Here is a 23,202-nt window from a genome sequence, read left to right as displayed (position 1 = left end):
CTTTAATTATTAATAGTTACTTACTGTTGCACAACAGGTTTATTGTTGCATATGCAGGTTTAAAAGTTATGTATCTTTGTCTTCTTAAGCTCAAGGATTTTTTTTTTCGATTTTAGGAATACATTTTGATTTCTGTTGCGCTTGACACTGAACTAATGAGAATATTTATTATTAAACCAAATTTTGTATTTTTAATAAAAGCCTTTGGCCCACAATGATACCATTTATCATTTGTGGGAATAAAAGATACATCTTCATACTTTTTCTAATAAGAAAAAAGAAAGCTGCAGATGTTTGCCAGAGCCATTTATAGTTTTCAGACATTTGAGATTTCCCCTTTTTTAATTTTTAAGTTTAAACTGTAAATTATTAAAACCTTGTTTTTCCCTCTTCAGGTCTACCTGTACATCCAGATGCAGCTCTGTAGGAAAGAGAACTTGAAGGACTGGATGGCTCAGCGTTGCCTCCCGGAACAAAGGGAACACAATCAGTGTCTGGATATCTTTGTCCAGATTGCAGAGGCCGTTGACTTCCTGCACAGCAAGGGACTCATGCACAGAGACCTCAAGGTGAACACACACACACACACACACACACTGTTCACTATACAGACAAAAGTGTATTTAAGCAGTCAGATAAAAATCCTCTATTATTTTCTCTGTCTGTCTGTCTGTCTGTCTGTCTGTCTGTCTGTCTGTCTGTGTATGTATGTATATAGAAAAAATGTCATTGTCCTTAAGTATGTATTAAGTGGCAAGTTAAAACCTAATGTAAAAAAATACAAAACAAGAGACAAGTACCTGGTGTAAAGATGGGTGTAAACAGTTAGCTAAATTTGCTTTAAAAACATGTTCAATATCTTAACAAATTATCTCTTACTGCCGAAAGGCTAAGCAGCCTGGTTTTGATTTCATCACATACTCAAATCGTATATCACATCATATAGAATGAAGAGTAATATTGGTAAATTATGTCAATTGGTCAATGCGTTAGAAATGCTCTCTGCCTACATGTGTTTAATGTTTGGTACACTTTACTGAACCTGTCAACATCTGCCCTCCAGCCCTCCAACATCTTCTTCACAATGGACGACGTGGTGAAAGTGGGAGACTTCGGCCTGGTGACGGCCATGGACCAGGAGGAGGACGAGGACGAGCCGAGCGCCCTGACGCCCGCCCCGCTCCTGACCCGGCACACGGGCCAGGTTGGCACCAAGCTCTACATGAGCCCAGAGCAGGTGAGCAGACACAAGGACACTGATAGTGATGTTGTGATATTCACTATAACGATAAATGTAAACTGAAACTTCAATAATAAGAGCATAGATTTTATCAATACAATTTACTATGGAACCCATGCTTTTCTTATTTGGTTGGTATCCAAAAGAACCTTACTCTAAGAAAAAAAGTAAGAAAGGCCAAATCTTTTTTGAATAAGTATCTTGAACATACAGACTTGGATTGTATACTGGGTCAGCAGACCGAGTTTGGAGATGATTGATGTTCTCCTCTGTGAGAAGAACAATGGAAGCCTAACATACTGTACTTCGTTTTTTATTGACTTTATGGTGCGATGGAGTAGGACATTGGGGATTAATAGCTGTAGGAAAAACATATTTATTTTTGATATATATTTGTATTATTTAAATTTATTTTTATTTCTATTTACTTCATTTTTAATGCTTTTTAAAATTTTATTTAATTTTAGTTGTCTTTGTGTCATTTTTGTATATTTATATTCATATGCATCGTTTATTTCTCTTGAAAATGTAATAAAAAAAGAGATGATTTCATACTCAAATTAAATTAATCAATATGAATGAATATAAAGTACCTCTAAATACCTCTACCTCAAACTACCTTACCGTTGAGTAAGTATGATAGGTTGTTCCTACCTATAAAACAGTGACTTTGAAACTCAAATTCCATCCTTTCCTTTCTGTCCTGGCAGCTCTCTGGAAACTCGTACTCTCACAAAGTGGACATTTACTCTCTGGGTCTGATCCTGTTTGAGCTGCTGTACCCTTTCAGGACGCAGATGGAGAGAGTGAGGGTGAGTCAGCAAACACCTGGGCACATAATCATGTCTTAATTTTACTCTATTTACTCTCTCCTTCTATTCAATTCCCTAAAGACTTGTAATACAGCAATAAATTACCCTAACTGGGCTTTAAAAACTGCCAAGCACACAAATATTATAGTCCATTTAGACTGCATTTGCCTATATTTGTATTTTCCTATATGATACACCGTTACAAAGGTTTGTGAAGCATTAAATTAAAAAACACAAAACACCAGTGAAGACAAACGCCTATGTAAGCAAGTAAAAAAAAAAAACACATCAAAGGGAGGTTTTATTCATTAAACAAAAGCATAATTATACAATTGTGTTTTTAGAATAAATGTATGTTGTAAGCATTTTTTACCCAAAGTGAGCTATTAAAAATTGAGGGTGATTCAAATTTTCAGATCACTTCTATAACAGTTCACCACTAATGTAAAGATCATATGATCCCATTTTTGACGTCAGTAAGAATCCCCCCTGTTCTTTGTTTGAACGGGAGGAGAGAAAGACGTCCTTATGAGGCGTATGAGCTGTATCTTTCTGTCTCTTCTTTTAATCAGTTAATTATTCTGTTTTGTTTGAAAACTCTGTTGGGGAAACTGTAAAACATAATCACTATTTTCATTCAAATGATCATTGTTGTCATTTTAAATGATAGATTTTCTTTGCCCTCATGTGTGCGTTCGACCGAGACCGCCTTTGTCTCAGTAACAAAGGGCCTGATTAGCCACCGGCACAGCTCCACTCACAGGTGTTTACATCCTTTCTTCCAGACACTGACAGAGGTGAGAGCACTGCGCTTCCCAGAGGTTTTCTCCAAAAACAACGTTCAGGAGGTGAGTAGCCGTCTGCTGCCACCTAGTGGCTCTAAACACAAACTACGCTTCAACCAAGAAAAGAATACCGTTTTGTTTATCCTGAGAACCAGCAATAGTAAATGAGCAAAGTGGGACGCGTCCAGAGTTGTGAGAGTTCATTATCATTGTGTGGTCACAGATTTAAATGACCTGTACACATCACATTATCCACTTGGTGAGGCAAATCTCCTGGGCTAATCCAATTAGGAGGTGTAGTTGGATTATTTTGCTCTCAAACCAACAATATATGAAGTTAAATGTGCAAATATCTTCATACTACACACTAAAATGTTAATGACTCCATTATTATCTGAGACGGTTCTATGAACATTATTTGTAAATATAATTTGTATCAATAATCTCATTAGAATCAGATTATCCATATGGTCAAATAATTAATAGAATATGTTGTTTATGACCTCACCATGCACCGAACTACTGTTTAATGTGGGGTTGGTCACATTACCTTGTTTACCTGTTTACTTGTAATGGGATTAACATAATCCCAGAGCATAATCTGTGATTCTCCAGCACTGGAAATACCCTCCCCCATCATCCCAGTATCCCACCCTAGTCTTTCCCTTGTGTGTGCACGGGTGTCCATTCGGTTTAATCCTATTTCATTTCCAGTAATTGTATGTAAACTATGATTATTTATGGTTCTGCTGAGTTTAATGAGTTTGAAGTAAAGCCAATCAGCTGCACTAATGGATGATATTATTAGCATTATGGCAGCATGACACTTTATGAAAGACATCACTGTGTTTTCTGTGTGTGTGTGTGTAGCTGAGCATGGTGCGCAGTATGCTGTCGTGGAGCCCCAGCGAGCGTCCTGAGGCGGCCGAGATCACAGGGACTCCCCTCTTCCAGGAGCTGGAGCTGCCCCGTTTGGCCATGAGGCAGCGCTCCCGCACCTACAGCGCTTCATCCATGGGCCGCCCTTCACGCCAGACATCGACTACCTGAAAGTCCCAAGACGCAATATGTAACCCCCATTCCACAATCCCCCTGTACCCCTCTCATACCCACTGCTGGTCTGCAGCCTAAAATAAACACCTCAGCCCCCTGCCATTACACACTGCCTCAGACTTTAAACGCCAAGTACGACAAATGTGCAGGAATTTATCTCTGACTTCAGAGTGATGAGACTAAGTCCTGCACAGTTACTCTCCTTGGCAAACACACATGCCGTTACATATTCGCACACCATTATGCTGCCCACGTTCCCATTTTTAATCACACTTACAAGAAAGAATATTTTAAAAGCAACAGCCGTTCTGTAATGTTCACGACCAGACTTGGCTCAAGTGGTACAAGCAAATAATTCTTAGTGGTTATTTTAAATGGCTCTGAGTACCAGATGGGCAGTGTGTAATGTGGCCAGTCAGCTCGGAGTAGACTGAGCTATTATCAACAGAACATTATAGCTCAATGATTTTGAAAATGTTTACCTGATTGTTTTGATTAAGTGGCATTCTCCTCACTCCTCCTGACATGGCAAACTTGATCATCTGGTACTCTATGACAAATATGCTAAGAACTATTTAACATATGTATGGATGTCAGTCTGGTCACAACACGCTGCTTGCTCGCAACATTCAGCCAGTGTTCACTCACCCACACGACACCTCAGGTATCAAAACCAAGAGGACACTCCAAAGGGGCCTTTGATGCTTGATCATCCTATCTACTAGTGGCTAATACTGATCACTGGTACGAGCACTAACTGGTGTTCCGACACCCAATATGCCTGATTTGGGAGACCAAAAAAGACCATCTTTTTTCCTATGTGTTTTTTTAAATAAGAGAGGGTGATGTATTGCGTAGAGAAGAGTTTATGAATCCAGATCAGATATGATTTGCCTTTAGAGAGGGGCCTTCGGCCTCCTCTGAATGAATGCTGAGCCCTGGGCTCCTGTCTTTTTTGCATGTACCTGATAGGAAGGTGAAGGGGTGAGTGAGTTTGTTATCTTAAAGCCAGTACCTGGAAGCAGTTTTTCTGTGTGTAAATTTACACATTGAATCTGAGGTGCTCAATCATTTTCCAACACCTCCTCTTTGCTCTATGTATATAAATGAAGGGAAAAATCTGTTTATATCTTTTTCTTGTTAATTCAGAAGATATGTTTGATCAATCCTGTACATATTGTAAGGCGCCATTGCTTGTAAATGGCTTTTTCCATGAGGCAACTGTAAGATAGTGTGATATACTGTAAGAGAGGGAACAAAGAGGAGACGATCTCTGCCATTAATGGATAGCTGAATGTTACAGTGTGACCTCCTCAGAGACAGATGATGGTGGTCACCTCTTCTAGCTGTTTGAAATTATTCTCAGTGTTTGTTTTCACACATGTGGGTCACCAAGTGGAAGGGGTTTGCCCTGCATTGAGCACCGGAGTAGAACCTGCAGGACCAGAGTGCCATTTGAAAGTCAGTTAAGTGTACTTTTCTGAAACTGATAACTCACCTCACACTTTTTTTTTAAAAAACGTGCTACTGTGCTCCAACCCCATCCAGCTGGTGTTCCCTGTGAAACACCACAAATACTGAGGTCTGCAGCCTTCCCATGATGAGGAAACATAGCATTTAGGATGATACTGTTTAATCCCCTTTACATTGTCTACTGGGGACCTGGACCTGATGTTGGTCATGTGATCCACATAAGCATTTGTTTTATGTACATAAGAAGTGCTGGGAGAGTCACATGACCCGTTTGTAACTTCACACACACAAACTGCTAATTGTAATGTGCTTTCAATGATTGTACTTTTCTAAGGATCTTCTCTCTCTTCTTTTTTTAGTAATAAGCGCAGTTTTTTGATTATTCTGCAGGGTTTTTTGATTACTGTAAAGTCTTGACTGTCTCGTACAGGATGTCAAGATGTTCGTTCATGCATCCACTCAGCCCACGGAAGATGAGTCATTCTTAAATGATCAGTTATCTCTTCAGAGTTTTAAAACCGACTGTACTCCCACCATGATAAGGGTGGAGGCTGGGAAGTTTAGTTCCATAATGGCATATCCTCATGTAAGGGGGGCAAAATGTGAAGACTCATTCCGCAAATTCAGACAAAAGTTGCTTTGTGGAGGACAGTATGTTGGTACTGTTAAGTGTTGACAGTGTAACACCTTTTGTAGAATTCATTTGATATTCCAAAGGAATTCAATAATGGCTCCAGGATTAATCCTACTTCCTGCAAAGTTAGTTCAAAGGATTATGATGTTTTTTTTTTGTCAACTTGATAGAACTCAGTTCCTTTGAGAATAGTTATTTAAAGACTTGTTTGTGGAGGATTTACTAAAGTAAAGAGGGATTATTTAACCACTTAAATCACCTACAGTCAATAGCTTGTCAACTTTATCCCATTAACATTTAAAACAGCATTACTGGCAATAGTGTATTATTAGGGATTCCCTTCTTTTCACTCAAACCAAGAAAATGTGATTATACTGTAGGTTTTTCATGTTTTGTTGAATTGTGTTTATCCTCCTTCCACTTCCGTCCAGGTAGCTTTTCCCGAGGACAGTTCAATTTAAAAACCCAGAACCCTTCTGTCAACCTCTGATGCCTCTGTCTGGATATGTAGTTGCCTGTTTCTGTGCACAAACCCCCATTCTCTGTCCATGTTGAATTGTAAATATGTTTATTTGCTTTATTTATGTTTCGATGCCGTGATCAATCCTTTTTGGGTTGGTGTTATTATGAATGCGCTTCATGCGATGGAGCGCGTTGGAATATGATGACTTCTTACAAGTCTAAATTTAATAAACTGTTCTATACCGTTTGTACAGTTTTGTGTCCTTGGTGTGCAGTCTGTGGGCAGCTGGGTCATTCTGACATTTATCACCATCAGTAGGCAAACGACCACCAACGTTAGGACTTTCATAAAAACAGAACTGTTTCTTTCTTTAAGCACCATTTGTATGAATAATTTACACTGGTTTAGTGCTACCTGAAATTGCTGTATGCATGTGTATTATATTAATGTCAAGCTGTGCTTATCCAGGGAAAAGAAGCAGTAGTTTAATTCACAATTACACAACCCACTGAATCGTGCTTCTGCAAATCTCACAGTGAATCAAGAGATAACACGTTTGCAATGATGACATTAAGAGGAGGAACACTAGGAGAGGAGCACGATTATAATAAACCTGTGAAGGATTAGATCTCAATATTACTATAAAGATCCTATAAAAACATTATTAGAAGATAATGTTTTTGTGAGATTATAAGCTCCTACAAAAATAATTTTCAACCATGTACAGTTTGACCCTATATTATAGAAATACTTGCTGGGAATTATGTGAAGTTACAGCTTTCCATATCAATCAAGCACAATCTGTACACACTGTCACAGTCCTGAGAAGGAAAATAATTGATTTTGAATAAAAGATATTCAGGAGCTTAACATAAGTTAAAGGAATAATAAAATAAATATGGAGCAACATCAATTACCTTTTTACTGAGTTCGCCAAATTATTGATTGTGACATAAATAGGCATTTTCTCTAGTAGCAGAGATGAGAGTAGTAGTACTATGAACAGTACTTTGAATATTTTGGATTTCTTTAGAACCAATCATTAAACATATTGCACCTTATACTAAAATAAGCAAACAACCACAAATGTTTGAATTTTTACAAATGTTTTTACAGTTGCTCAAATGAAATCACACTAACAAAAACCTTACTAGCACAGACTACAGGTACAGTACTGTGTGCACCATATAACATATAGGATGGTGTTACATTTGTGTTGCTGCTGTGTTAAATCAGAGGACACATGTAGGATTTCTTTCCCACAATAGGAGCACTTATTCAAAATGATCAGCTTCCATTTTCAATGTAAACTGAAAGGAACATTTATTGATGTTTTTTTGTATAGGGTAAGGTATGCCATACACCACAGCATTTATAGCCGAAGCTAATTTGCATGTCTGGAGAAACTCCATTATCCATTAATCATCATTAAAATTAAAAACAAATACTGGTTAAATTACCATTCACAAAACTGCCATTCATGATATAAAATAGAAAAAAATTCGCATTTAAAATTAGTCAAGTAACTTTCCCTTTGAAACGTTTTTTAGCATTTGTCATACAGAAAAGTGAAAAAGTTTTACTAATTTGATAAAATGTATTCCAAACACCAAACCTGTATGCTCACATAAAATGCTAATAAAATAATCTGTTTATCTTTCTTCTATTATAAATAAAAACATTTAGATATTAATTTGACAGTTCATTTTTCTTCTAATGTGGACACGTTTAATTTTTACAGAATAATATAAACCATTTATGGGAAAATATTATGGGAAAGGAAAGAAGCTAACAAGCTAATAAAGCTGATAGCTAATAAAGGGGCGGGATTTCGGCTCTCTGTTTTCAAAATAAAAGTTTAGAGGTCTTTAGAGGTTTAAAGGTCAGACAAAGGGGATTACAAGAAACAAATATCACGAAACAAAGAACTAATCAGGAGAAAGAAATAAAAAATGAAATAAATAAAAATAATAATAAAAAAGAAAAACCGGTACATACATTGGTCACGCAGAGAATACAAAGTACATAAAGTCTGTGTATTCACTGATAATGATTTTAAAAAATCATATAGTTATTAGAAATTAAGGTTATACATTCATCAGGCTGTCAAATATTGAAAAAGTAGGTCTTTTTTTGTCTTTTACAGTTCTGAGAGACTTAAGAAGATAGTTGAATTCAAGTAGAAATACCTTAAACTTTGGCTTAGCTTTGAGAAATCTGTGTTTGTGTATAAAAAACTTATGAGAGAATTAAGAAATTGGTTAAAAATTTAACAGATTTGTTACAATGTGTAAAATAACAAAGAACATTTTTTTTATGAATAGGTATGAGACACTAGGAAAGTTAGATATAATAAGTGATTCTTCAAGCCCATCCAAAAATCCTGCACAACATTACATTCACAAAATGCATGAGCAATAGATTCCTCGACATCACAGAAGACACATTTACTATCCATATCGTCACCCTGTTAAAATAATCGCCTAACTAATTTTTTCAAGTTTTGCAGGAAACACAAAAAACTTCACCAAACGTGTAACATATGACATTTATTGATCATTTCACTGTGTCATTAATGTTCATGACACATCCCATGTCATGTTTATGACACGCTCATGCCGCTCTTATGTAGACACCTTCAAAATAAAGTGTTACCATATCTTGCTTAAGTCACAAAGGCATGTTCAAAAAAATTGCCTAAGTCATTTTATTTTGACTTGGGCATAATAAATCCGCTTAACACACACTTGACATAGGCCATTATCTTAAAGGGGTAAAATCACATGGTCTGATCCACTGAGGATGTAAGCGACCATAGGTGGCACGAAGAGATAATTTAGGCAAAACAACAACAACAACAACAACAACAATTTTGACAAAAAATGAGTTAGGCGATTATTTTAACAGCGTGACAATATATAAAAGTTTAAAGCCCTGCGCGCTTCGCCTCCCCCCGGTTGCGCATTTCCGGTGCCATAACGTCACTTCTGGATGTCAATATGCGGCTTGGTGCGGCGCTGGGAAACGGAACCACTGGAAAGATGTAAACCAAGTAACCAGCGAAGACCAGCCTCAGCGAAGACACTAAACGTTACGGCCAGGAAAACCGTGCCTACGCTCCGATAAACGGAGCCACACTACCCGGCAGCTCGCTCAGTCGCTCCCCCCTGAAGCAGCGGAGCGCTTGCCTTTAAGCAGCCATCTTTTGTGAGAGAATGTACGGGGCGACGCGGCGGGCCTGCTCGGGCTCTGACCGGGGCCGGAGCCTGCTGATGCTGACAACCGCGCTCCTGCTCTCGGTTGTCGGGCTGCTCTCCGGGCTGCCCGGCTTCACCGAGGCGAAGGAATGCGACAAACCGTGTATGAACGGCCAGTGCAACCCCGCTACTGGCAACTGTGTGTGCTTCCCCGGCTGGGTTGGGGACCAATGCCAGCACTGCGGAGGGCGATTCAGGTACAGTGAACACACGGGCAGAATAAAGCTGCTTTTATCACTGGGATTGCTTGTGTATGTAGTCTACGTCCGCTTTGCTGTCTGCCAATTGTTTGCTAGTTCAGAGCCCAGATTACTGGTACAGAGATGCCGAGCAGTGCACACCTGAGGCATTGACTGGTCTACTACTAACAGTCACTACTACTACTACAGTTCTGCTGGTCCTGCTGCAGTAGCTACATGTTTACTGCAAGCATGTCTTGTGGATGCTTATGACAATGCATATGTACAGTTCACTTACAGTTGACCAATATTGAGCCTCAATGCTTTTTATTTTCATTGGGGTCAACGATCTTAGTTGCAAACCAAGTGACATCACCCCATTTCTGTACTCATCACATCACTGGAAGGTGCTGCTGGCAGTGGGTTGGACAAGGATCTACTTTAACCATGGTGGCCTGTGAATTTAGGATAATTTTTATTTATCGTTACCTTGACATTTTTCTTTGCGATGAGATTAAAGAAATAAGTGAACTATTCCCCATGCAGTTTGTCAGCTGATTGTTTGTTTTGTTTGATCAACAGCCTTAGACCCGAAAGGTGTTCAGTTTTAAAATGACATGAAACAGACAAAGACAGAAAAAGCTACACTTTTGAGAAGCTGCAACTGGAGAATGTTTCATATTTTATACAAAAACAAACAAACTTACATGAGTGATTAAATGAACATTGGTGCATGATTGATATGGAATTTTTTAAATAATGGCCAACATAGTGAATTTTTGAGCTACAATTAATATATACCTTTTCTATTTATATCATTACACTAATAGGATATGCAAAGGAACTGAGAAGGATGTTTCCTGAACAAATAACTTAATAGAAAATAACACCGTTAATAAATTACTGCAGGTGTCTGTATAATTGTGTTCTGTAAAAAAAGTTTTCATATCAGTAGATATTGGACAACATACGCAAGTACTGATAGATGCCAATATATCTGTGATTGGCCGAAATCAGCCAATAATATATAAAAAATCAGTTGGGCTTTGATAATGATCAAAATTGTTATATTTCAGTTTGGGGCTTTTTACCACATTCCTGCACCCAAAAGTTGCATGATGTGAAAATAGACATATGCTTAAAAAAAAACTAAAACATAAATCAAATAAGAAGGTGGGTTTCTGTAAAATAAAAAACAAGCTGTGGCCAAATAAATGTTACTGCTCTAGATAAAACTGCCATAAACTACAGTCAAACCTTTTATTTTACTTTCTGTGCTTTCGTACAACCCAGCCAGGTATTTATTTCCGCTCAGTTGGTGCTAGAACACACGCTGATCGCTGTGTTTGTATGTGTGAGGACGTTGAGTTGTCTGTGTCCTCTGCAGAACCAGAGTGGGTTCAGAGTTTTATCAGGCCTGCTGAGACCGATCTGTGTTGTCCAGTTAACCACGCTCTTCGAAACGCAGGAGGTGAATGGATGGTGTTTGACCCACTGACGTGTTCACATAACTGTTATCCACTAAAAGGACAACAGCAGCTCAGGGTTAAAGCATGGGAAATATGCATGCACGCATACTGAAAGCACTCTGTGTTTTTGTAGGTTAGTGCTGCTGGTCGAACTCATGGAAACATCTGAGAGGTGGGAGGAAAGTGACCACTTGATAAAAACCAATAACAAATCTCTCTCGCCCCCTTTCTGCACACATTTATGCTAGCTTCCTGTGTAGGCCCTCACCCTAATATAGACAAGGGCAGTGACACTACATTCTGTGTAATGGCAATCACAGGATGCAATTGAAAGGTGTCAAACGTCAATTAGTGAGAATATTCAGACAATCAGTGCTGCACATCTCATTCTCCCAGCCCATTAAAGTGTCACTTCACATTACTGGAGTTTAGTTATCTTCTGGTGAGGAAAATTGTCTGCAGCACTCAGTCACAGCTTCTTTTAGACAAAATCAGTGATGATTACACTGTTGACTAGTTTTTCTAGCCTTCTGCAAAAAACATTTAATAGAAGAACAACTTTTTCCTGAAATTATTCCACCTCAATTGAGTCAAATTTGAGCTTAAAGGGACATGTTAGACTCCTTCTTTGTGTCTTTTTTTGTTTTTGGCAAGTTGATCTTGTCCCAACATTGTGATGATCTAGCATGTCTGTGCAGCTAAAATATGTCCATGAGGGTGTGCCCTTTTGCCAGGCCTCGGCTACATGTTTATTAAAAGATCTAGGGCCTTTTTAAAAAATATCCAATATTCTATTTCATGCTTTCTCAGTTTTGTGCCAGAATGGTAAAGCAGAGCAAGTGGGGGGGCTGCACTATTATGCATCCTGATAAATCGGCCATGGTCAAAGAAAGGGGGAAGCTGGAACTATTTGCACATTAGCACAGCTTTTTGCTGAGCATATCTGAACAGGTAAAATGGAGTCTGAACGACTGCTGTGCTTCTAATGTTTCACAATGGCAGCGTTGAGTGCTCTCTGGATGAAGTGGCTCGTCTTGGTTGTGGTTAAAAACTGTGAGTCCGTTGCACTCAAGTATTAATTGAGAAAGTCTATCAGTGTGGGGAAATCATCAGTGGCCAACAGCTGCATCATGGGCTGACTCAGGTGTTAGCATCAAAGGGTTCAAGTGGAACTTAAAACTGCGATCAGTTATCTTGTTTTCTGTTTTATTGTCATAGAATAAGAACGACTGTATGGTCTTTTGATCAAGACTTCTACTTTTCTACATGTCTAAGTGTCCCCTAAACCCCTAAATCCTCCTGTTATGTGAATGTAAACTCTTTGTATTAAAGTCTTCCTGATGGATGTATTGTGAAAAGAACAGACAGAAAACAGAAATATCCCAGAAACTATTGGATTTTATTAATGTAATTCTTTAGATTGATAAAAACAAAAACCTTCAGCAACAATTTTGATGGTACTGAAAGGACGATACTAATCATTCAGGCAAACATTCTCTGACTCCAGCTTGTCAAATGTGAGGATGTGTTGCTTTCTCCTGCTTTATATCTCTGTAAATTAATTATCCTCGTCCGCATGACAGAGGTGTGGACTGAAGTCACATGACTTTTACTTGGATTTGTACTCAGCCTCAAGTCACAATTTGATCCCATTAGACAGAAGGACTTGCATCTTGACCTGGCCTTCAGCACCAATAGCCCCTTTCAGACTGCTGTTTCAAGCTGTTTTATGCGTCTGCAATCTGAACATGCCAGAGGTGTGATAGGGGATCAAGTGATCCCGGCTCTGTAACACCTTCAGAGGTAGGGTTAGGGTTCAGGGTTAGTGACTTTGCTTGGACTTGAGCCTTTTGACTCGAAAATACTCAACATCTTCCTCCAGGGAATGCTATATGCTGTGAAAGTGTAATTTCAAAACTTTTTTTTTATGTTAAAGTTAACTTGATTTAGTTTACTTTACTTAGTTTACTTGATTTAACACATAAGTAGAAATTTTAAAAAGCACTCGGGATTTTTTAGAATTTATTTTATTATTACTCTGTTTTTTAAATGGCACTACAATTGGTGAAGAGTGCATAATGACTTGTTTAGCACTCAAGAATTTAAAGTTTAGGACTTTGGGACTTAAAGTTTGGATTATGTTTTCAAGGTTATATATATATATATATATATATATATATATATATATATATATATATATATAATGGGCATTTCTCATTATTTTCTGACATTTTCTAAACTGAATGATAATTGCTCATTAAAAATATATATACAAGTATCCAGCTGCTGCTGCACTTACTGGCCAAGACACCCTTAAACACCCTTAAAGCTCCAGTTTGGTTGCTGAGAAACAAAGTCTCTGTGGGGATTATTAACGTTGAACTTTGGTTTTGTCACTGGCTATTACATTTGTGTTCTCTTCCAACTACTTTTAAAAGCAGCAGAGCAGAATTTTGTATTCTAAAACTCTATTTAATCGTCTCCTCTGTTAGTCCTTTCAGAGAGGTTGTGTTGCTGCTTGTCTGCTGGAGGAGTGATAGTCTGACCCTGAACTTCACTAATAACACAGCAGGGCACTGACATCACAGTATAATGTTGAGCTGCTCGAGCTTCAGCACTCCTGTGCCACAGTGTGCAGCATTATCAGTGATGGTGTAGCTCACCCCATCGGGCTAATTATCATTAAATGGGATGGTAAACTTTGTGCTCTGTGATGCCAGATCTGCCTGGAATCAGGGCCGTGTTGTTTTGTTAGCGCGGTCAAAGAGCCTGTGGTCTGAGGCCGTGTTTAGCATACAGACAATGCTGCCATACAAGGCCGGCTGAATGCTGGTAAAAGCAGCCTTCTGTGGCAGGGTCCTGCCAAGATGGAGTCCCGACTAGCCATGAGGGCCAAAATCAACATGAAATGGGGGGGGACAATAACAGATGAGTGTGTTTTGTTGTTTTACGGCAGAAAAATGGGATTCTCTTTTTTTTTATTCTCAAGATGTTACAAACTTGTGGTTCTGTGTGAGACTCTTTCCCACGGGACTCAGGGAGGGGATCTGGGTTGGGCAATATGGTTGAAATTTATATCACAATATTAATTAAAATATTTAATAAAAACATTTCCCTGATTTATTGAGTTATGCTCCTCTCCCAAACCAAACCTTAACTTACTGTCTTTAAAGAGTCGGCTCAAATAAAAAACATATTCTCTTTCTTGCTCCTCGTGAAATCCAGCCACACAGACTGTTTCCATTTTATTTGTGCAGGTTTGAGATCCGTCCCGCTCTGAGATTTCTGCCTCCATCCCAATAGAGCACAGCTGTATTGAGAAATGACCTTTTAAAAAATTCAACAGAAAACTTTTAAACTTTTTCAGAGTGAGTGTGTGTGCATTAATTTATAGACTTTATTCTGAACAGCATTTAGAGGGACTATTTCTTTGTAAAAAGTAGTTCCAAGGACACATTTCTTGGAAGAAGATGTTCATTTTTTCAATGCAATTTTTCTTTTGTTGTCTACAACACGTTTTGACATTGTTGTTTAAATGCTTTTGTTAGTTGACAGTGGACAAGATGACAGGAAAGTGTGGAGACAGACTGAGAATGGCGTGCACCAAACATCTCTGGCTGGGTTTGAATAGTGTTGCAGCTTACAGGCAGCTCCTTAATGGGGGATCTCTTTAATGTAATTTTTCAGCCTCAGCTTCAGAAGTTTTATTCATCCCCATTACACTCAATTTGGAAAAAATATCTAATTGCGATCATTTCTTACTGATATTGCAATATGACCCACAGTATTGGAGGAAATGGTAATTTTTGCATCATTATTCGCATTTTCATGGAAAAATATACTCATAATGATCATGGTGTGATTTTCTTGTCTTTTTTTTTTTGCAAGGCTCTATCCATTTGTAGAATATCAGTCTGTAGCCGGGACATCTCTGTAGCACCAGCATTCAGAATAGTATTTTGCCTTAACAAATATGTATGTATTTGAGTATTACACTAGTCCAGGGGTAGGCAACCCGCAGCTCCGGAGCAACATGTGGCTCTTCTGGCCATCTGCAGTGGCTCCCTGTGGCTAAACAAATGAATGAATTAAATCAATTAATTCCTTGCATTTTAATTTTAATTCATCATTGGTGTAGGCCCAAAGCAATTTGTATTCTACAATTGTTAAAATGTGTAGCTTATATATGGCATTAAAACTGTTCAACAACTTGGGTGCATCATAACTTACCAAAGTCTACGGCCTGGTGCCTTAACCTCTACATTTTTCCAACTTCATGTCTTGTTTTGTGTTTCCCTTTCAATTCTACATCACTTAAGACATTTCTTTGGTGTGCAGCCTCTCATTTGCACTCGGGTCCTCGCTGCATTCTGACAAAATCATATTAACAAATGCTCATTATGACCAATTAGTTATATTGGTAGGCTAATTTAGACTTAGTAGGCTGTTTTATCTTCATTGTAAGGCCCAAAATAAGGTTTGTGGCTCCATTCTGACCTTTTTTCTGTTTTTCTGGCCAACAATGGCTCTTCTGTTAGTAAAGGTTGCCGACCCCTGCACTAGTCCATATTGCAATTTTTTATAAAGTCTCGACTAATTGTGCAGTGCTTAGCTTGGGTGGAGACAGAAATGCCAGAATATGGAGAAAAACATTTTTGTTCACTAGATCAATTAGAAAATAGGTTTATTTTTTAAATTTAGATTGCATCAGCTGACCCTTTAATTACATTTTAGAAAGCTGAAGTCCAACTTGAATCAGTCTAAAACCTGCATGTTTATGGTTTATGGTAACCCTGTCTGGAGGAAATCATCCTCGTTGGTATGGAATCAGAGTTAAACAACTGCTGGCTTATGTTGTTCTTTCCAAGAAGACAGGAAATGTAAAATGGCATTTCTATATTTAGGTGAGAGGACACTTTCATCTTTTATCTGGTTTGCCATCACTTAGCTATAAGTGTTGCTCGTCATGTTGATGAATGTTTCTATACTATAGAGGCCCAACTGTAAGTGATATTCACACTCTGATAAGATTATGTCTACAAAGGCCAGCTTTATGCTTCTTGGCACAAACAGGCCCAAAGACACGCGACTGTACTTTTTTTATTAGTACGACATGAAGCTTATACACAGATAAATTTGTCATTATAGTCAGATCCCAGTTATGTGCCTGTTTTCTTTTGCCGTGGGACAGGGTGGTGAATAAATGCCTTGTTCGTGCCACTTAGAGTGTGTGTAAACTTCCAACGCATGGCGATGTCCTGGCGCCAGCTATGACTCCTGCAATCACTAATGCACTTATTGTATGACTGTGCCAACTAATGAAGCCCATGATTTCCGGCTCATCTTTAATTGCATAGAGATGGCGCATGAAGTCTTTTGAAGTGTCTGGATGGGTTTGTGAAATAAACACCACCATCCACACACCAGTGCAATATAAACATCTCCCATAATGCTATCAACTGTGCCATCATTTGGACCTCCTGCCTTTTTCTTTTTAATTAGCCGGTAAAACCAAATAAGGCGTTGTTTACATCCGTGTCTGTGAGCAAGCAGTGTTCTTCTTCTCTGCCTTTTCCTAATACATCGCCACATTTCTCAATGTGTTACCCCAGCCAACTGTCAATCAGTGAAAGAGACTGAAAACAGCGGCTGTATCGTCGCCCATGTACTTGTCTCTTTGTGCGAGTGCATGAGGTATAAACATAACCAGGACTTGAACTTGAAAACATTACTCCACAATTGTCAAAAACTCAACAGTGTACCTTCTTCTTAAAGTGGAACTACAAGTCTGAGCCAAATGTAAAAGTTTGCAAAATAGTTTCCACGAGTTTCCTGTCCTTTTGACAGGACAACTCAAACTGCAAACAAGGTTATTGTGACTTTTTCTCTTACGCATTTTATCCATGAAGGTTTCATATTTGTAAAACTTTGCTCCAGCTTGGGCGAGCAGGAAAAAAAGCACTGCCTTGATTCTGGCCAATGGACGATGGAATCATCCATCTCCAAGGGTTGACAGTCATTGTCCACTTGTTCCTGAAGTCGTGATTTAAAAGCCCCACCCCACTTCCCCACAAACACTGTAACAAGCAACAATTCTGATTTATCAACAGTGCACAGATTGATTTTTGCGAGTGCACTTGTAGGTGGACTCTAGAGCAGTCACTTATTTCCAACATTAAATTTGAACAAATCCAAAGTCAAAGAGAATTTGTTTGGCATGAAAAGTTTAGTTTCTATCAAAGAATTTATCTGTGTAAGATTCACATGAGAAAAACTTGGTGGAAACACCAAAATGAAAAAATAGTGCAAACTGAAGATGGAAACGATTTTTCCTTATTAGTTCTGACATTTTAGCCACATAACTGATCAGCTGTTTCTGAGCTGGCATGAAAGAACAATTATAAGTTCCCCAACTGAATCTAATTCCTGAAGACATTGCTTAATTTTCTCTTGTTGGTGGACAAAGTTGTTGTTAGCAACCTCTTTTTTATTGTTGTTTTTTCTCTCTCGCACAATCTCTACTTCTTCTACTGTTGCTGACGGATTACAGCTATATATTACACTGCCAACTAATGAAAAAAGTATGTTTATGCAGCTTTGTTTATTGGCTCTAAACCATTTGATGGAAACGTCCCTAAGTTGCATTTCCTGTAATGTGACATTTGGTTCAACTTTAATGGAAACACGTTTAAAGATAAGATGAAAGACATCCTTTTAACCACAATGATATATTTAGCGTGGCAGGTTTTTTGCCCTCCTGTGATGTTTCACCATCGACCAGTTTGGTAGACATCGCCCAACACTGTGCATATTCAGTGGGCCAAACATCGCAGAAGTAAACCCGGAAGCCATAAAACGTTTTTGGTGTATAAACCAGGCGAGCAATATCAAAAAATGACTTATTGGGTGGCATGTTTGGGTCTGGTGTCCAGTTATTATAATACCTCCAGGTTCAAGGCTGATTTGAGACATTTTTAAACCATCAAATGCCATTTTTTATAAATTTCATAGAAACTTCCAATATGAACACCAGCGTTGATGTATGTCATGACGTACAGTTTAATATTTTAGTTTACAACTCTAAAACCATGTTCAAGTTGCAGTATATACCACTTTAATTTTCTCTCAGTTGACTTATTGATTAGGTTGAATCATTTAAGATCTTGAATCCTGTTAGGGGTGTACAATCTGTAGATTTTGAACAAAATCTCCTCAACTGATGCACTGACGATACATTCGTTGTGTCCTCAGAGTAACTTTGTTTTTTGTATTTTCAGTTTCACAGCTCTCTGCTTTGTAGTGTCTTTGTTGTCGTCTCTTGTGTAGTCTGCATATTAGTCCACATGCGTCCTCAGGCTTTCTCTGGAACCTGTTAGAAGGCTGACCTCGCTTTACTAAAGGCCCTGCTGAGCGACCAGCCTGCCTGCCCTCAGAGACTAATGGTCCCTACTGCTGGACTACTGATTTATTTCTGACTCAGTTTACTGATGCAGAAGCACAGAAATTTACCCCGTTCTTTTCCACAGCTATCCAGATTCATATGGGGTTGAAGGAAGTTTTACAGGCAGCTACTGGGTGCTTGGATATGGATGGTAGCTTACATGGCAATGACTAAAGTCAATACAGAATCTCTGCATGGTCTCCGTGGAGATGGGATGCATTTTAAGGTGGATAAAAGGATAATTTAAAGTACATTTTAAAAAAAAAAAAAAAAGCTCCCCTTAAAGTGCAACTGTAACTCAAGCAAAACACTGAGGTGCAAAAGCACTTGGAAAACAGCCACTTGCTCGTAATTTATGAAATATTTATTACACAATATAACTGACTTATTGCTTCGTGAGCATGAGTTTGGGCACTCAGCCTTTGCAGATTTGTTGCAATGTTTGGTTCAGAGCTCTCCTCCTCCGTGGCTTCTGCTGACTATCTTTATATCATCTTGTGTCACCTTATGTACATCTTAAATATTCTGGCGCAGCAACATCAACAAGGGACGGTAGCATATTTATTGTTGACTACAGCACCTGGTGGGCTGAGTTTTTTTCCGAGTGCATATAATGTGTACCACACTCCACACAGGCAACTCCTGATGAGCCTGGGTCATAAAAAAAAAGTGCTGTATCCCTTAGAAATAATTTTGATTGCAAGTTTCTTTCTGCTAATGCGTGCAAAAATCATGTAAAATTATCAAATTATTTCCACCACTCTACTGGGATTACAGTACAATAAAAGTGTAATTTTCCCCTCAAAATTCCCTAATTAATTTAAAATCTCATATCAGCTGCTGATCTGTGTGTGCTCAGACAGTCTGAGGGGAGAAGCCTCTTGCCTCCGTAGCATTTACTCTGTCTGAGCATGCTCGTCCCTCTCCAGTCCGTGCCACTGAATAGGACTGTTGTCGCCTTTCAATGAGAAATCATGTTTGCTCTGCTCTCATGCTGCGCCACTTTGCCATTTGCAGACCACTTGGCTCTGCTGCAGGGATACTGTTTGCACGAGAAAGAGCTGTTGTTGCACGGAAGCACAGGGCACCTACTGGCTTATTCTTCATCTCAGGACATGTTTGATATCTTCTGTCCAACGTGACAATCAGAATTTGTAAAGGATTGTGGTACATGAAACAGAAATAGACAGTTTTGCCTCTAGGCTGCATAGATGCATGTTATTGACTCTAGTGTTAGCCCACAGAGCCTTGAAAGTTTGGAAACATTCTCAATTTGAACTTCAATGTATTCAAGGATAGGAAAAAGCTTAAATTTGAACAAACTCTTCAAAAATGCTTTCTTTTAAACTGAATAGTTTCATCTACACACCCACTCATGTAAACAAAAAAAACTTCATTAATATCTGAAATGAAACAATCCCATCAGCACATTTGTTGTCTCCTGTTTTCTTATACCAGACATGTAGCACACCTGATTTACAGGTGTCAAAAGGGTGGCAATCTGTTTTGTTTGTTTGTTTTTGTTTTTTCAAAATTATTGTTGAATAATTGCATTTATGTTAACAACTTGTTATGTGAGGATAAAGCTTTGAGAGTCTAGACATTTTTGGTTTAAGTACCTTGAAGTACTTGAAAAGTGTTTGAATTTTACTCTAAAGAAGCTGTACAAAACCCTGTAGCTCAATAACTACAAATCACATCAACACTACCACTGATATTTCCGTCACGCCTTATGTATTTTGTTTAAATGACCAGACTTCCAGGAAAACTTTTGTTTTTTGTAGTATTTAACTATAACCTGACATCTCTCAAATGCATCTCTCAATGAGAGCAATAAAGTTGAAAAAAAATAAAGTTGTATTGCAAGAAAAAACTTTGCTAAGTTTTAAATGATTAATGAATTTGATGGCTAACATGGCCAATGATTAAGTAAATAAACTGCTTTAAATTAGCAGCAAAACAATGAAAAGCTTGTTGTTGGCTTTGGAAACCGTTGCTGAATTTGAGTTAATGGTTTGGTGTCCCCAAAGTGACCTTAAGTTGCTTCCTCATAATAAAAACATGAAGGGTGCAGTTGCTTTTTTACTGCCTTATGGTTAGAAATCTCTCTCTGAACCGCTTTGTCAACAGTTTTCAGTAAACTACTTTCCTCGGAGGAAATAATCTCTATGAAAATAGCCCACAGTAAGGTCTGTAGACTATCCTGAGTTACAGAGTTTCTGGTCTTTCAAATGTCATCTTTTAAGGCATTGGATGCCACAAAGGAAATTCCATTTACAACGAAACGTCTGCAAACGTTCCAGGCAGGGATTTAAACGATATGTCTGGTTAGACCTTGTGTGACAGATTTGTGATTTTTCTTTATTTTTTAGTCTAGTTTTATCCCGATTTGTTGTTAGATTAGCATTAACAACTCTTCCTAAGGTCTGCATGTGTTTTTGTTGTGAATTGACCCATTTTTGTTCTCTAAGTGGGCACTACAGATAAAAACACTAGGGTTGTCAAAAGTATCGATACTCAAAAAAGTATTGATACTAAAACGTTGTATCCGGATACGATATTCATTTTAAAAAGTATCGATTGTTAATATTGTTCTAATTATTATTGTTTATTGTATTTATTCATTCATTTATTTATTTTTTGCACTACCTCAGACCTGAAGCTTGTTATCATAGTTGCAGTTTCTTTTTGCACAACTGTTTTTTATTATAAATATTTAACCTGTGGTTCTGTTCATTTTTACATGTTGCATTTTTCATGTTAATAAAAACATTTCTGTTATATCCTGGTGGTATCGAAAATGGTATCGAGTATCGAATATTTTCCTGAGTATTGGTATAGAGTTGAAAATTTTTGTATTGTGACAACCCTAAAAAACACTGTATGTTCATATAAAAGTATTTTGTCTCTCTTGGTGTTTCAGAGGAATATTTGTACGCCAGTTGTAGTAGCAGTAGTAAGAACACATTAAGCCTGCAGTAGGTTGAGCTGTGGTGTTGAGAGTGTTGGTGTGTTGGGTTCAGGAGAGTCTGAAGCCTCTCGCCCTCTGAGGGAGCTCTGTTTGCCTGCTAGCTGGGAGTGCTGAGAGTCCCTGCAGGCCCAGGCTGTATTAGCACTGCAAGATCTGTAATTACTGTGTTAGTGTACTCGTTAGCTAACCGCTGAGACCTGCCATGAGAACTACTTTCTTAAAACGCAAACAGTGAGCCAGCAATATTCAGCAAAGCCTCGTGGGTGGCTGTTAATGTTAGACGTAGAAATCTTAACTCATCACAGGAATTATTTCTACTTGGTGGTTGAACTCCTCTGAAGTCCATCCATAGCAGCGATAGCAGAAGAGCACTGTTGCAATATAAAGTCATATGTTTGGCCTGTAAAGTCGTTTTTAATTTAAAAACACCCTTGGCCTTGGACCTTGAGCCATCACAGCTGGGGTTGTTGGCTTGCAACTCTGCAGCTATGGTTGCAGGCTAAAGTTGTTAATAACAAAAAGTGGAAACACACTAGTTTCCTAGGTAAATGCAAATAAAAACTTGGTTGTGCAACACTCGACAGGGATTTCCCAAGAAGTGAGATCGTGTTATCAGTTCTGTGCTGAATTGTGAAACATCCTGTTTTTCAAGTGAAAAAAAGAAATAATGTAATTTATAGATAAATCCATTTTAAGTTGAGTTGAATTCATATTTTTTTTAAATGTCCAGCAACTGAGCTTTGATTAATGTGTTTTTAGGTTAGAGTTGCTATTTACATGGTGGTGCAGAGATCCTTAACTGGTTCCTGGAGCTGAACAGGAGGCGTGTGTTCTCTGCAGACTTTAGTCCGAAGCTCTGCTCAGAGACTGTTTTGGAACAACACTGTGGCTGGGTGTGTTAGCAGAGTCATTGCACCCTGAGACCTACATTAGTAATGATACAATCTCTGCCTGCATCTAAGTGTCCCCTGTGTAACTCGGCTCCCCTCCGCTGCTGTGTCATCAAGCTGGAATTGATCAGGCAATAACAGAGGCCGGGCGCCGTACTGTACCATTACTGTGTTTGCGGCCGTCCGTTGCGGTGTCGCCCTTAGATAATAATTTGCTGCGAGGTTTAATCATTCTCAGCCCCGTTGCTGTCCTATTTGCTGCTTACTCAACCAACAAGCTGGATGAACTTAAAACTGAAGTGGCTGAAGTTAGTGTTTACCTGTGCTCGCTCTGCTCTGCTGACTGGCTCTTGTGAAATCTTTTCACTACAGAACTTGCATAGACATTAAAACTGAATTCTGGAATACTTTATACAGTATTTTAAAGCTTTTAGATGTCAGCATAAAACATATATCTGCAAAGTTTACTAAACTAAGTTCTGGTGCTGGATTCCTTCAACTCAAAGGGCACAGTGAATATTTAATTATTGATCAA

General features: G+C 38.5%; 2 protein-coding genes across 3 annotated transcripts in view; both read left to right on the top strand.

The window, feature by feature from the left end:
• eif2ak3 (eukaryotic translation initiation factor 2-alpha kinase 3) overlaps window positions 1-6,706 on the top strand; it is a 33,588-nt gene extending 26,882 nt beyond the window's left edge. Inside the window, exons 14-18 of the mRNA XM_059353304.1 lie at window positions 396-569; window positions 1,064-1,237; window positions 1,951-2,052; window positions 2,838-2,900; window positions 3,708-6,706. Coding sequence (XP_059209287.1) covers window positions 396-569; window positions 1,064-1,237; window positions 1,951-2,052; window positions 2,838-2,900; window positions 3,708-3,887 — 693 coding nt within the window. The 3' untranslated portion in view covers window positions 3,888-6,706. The remainder of the gene's footprint in view (window positions 1-395; window positions 570-1,063; window positions 1,238-1,950; window positions 2,053-2,837; window positions 2,901-3,707) is intronic.
• A 2,681-nt stretch (window positions 6,707-9,387) lies between these two features.
• Window positions 9,388-23,202, top strand: part of atrn (attractin) — a 166,074-nt gene continuing 152,259 nt past the window's right edge. Inside the window, exon 1 of one of the 2 annotated variants that reach the window (XM_059353996.1) lies at window positions 9,388-9,914. In XM_059353996.1, the coding sequence (XP_059209979.1) occupies window positions 9,676-9,914 (239 nt within the window). In that variant the 5' untranslated portion in view covers window positions 9,388-9,675. The remainder of the gene's footprint in view (window positions 9,915-23,202) is intronic. The other variant, XM_059353997.1, reaches the window with a different exon arrangement.

The sequence above is a fragment of the Centropristis striata genome, chromosome 16, assembly GCF_030273125.1.
Source record: "Centropristis striata isolate RG_2023a ecotype Rhode Island chromosome 16, C.striata_1.0, whole genome shotgun sequence".
Lineage (NCBI taxonomy): Eukaryota > Metazoa > Chordata > Actinopteri > Perciformes > Serranidae > Centropristis > Centropristis striata.
The sequence above is the reverse complement of the archived record's forward strand: the minus strand, read 5'-3'. Positions and strand labels throughout refer to the sequence as shown.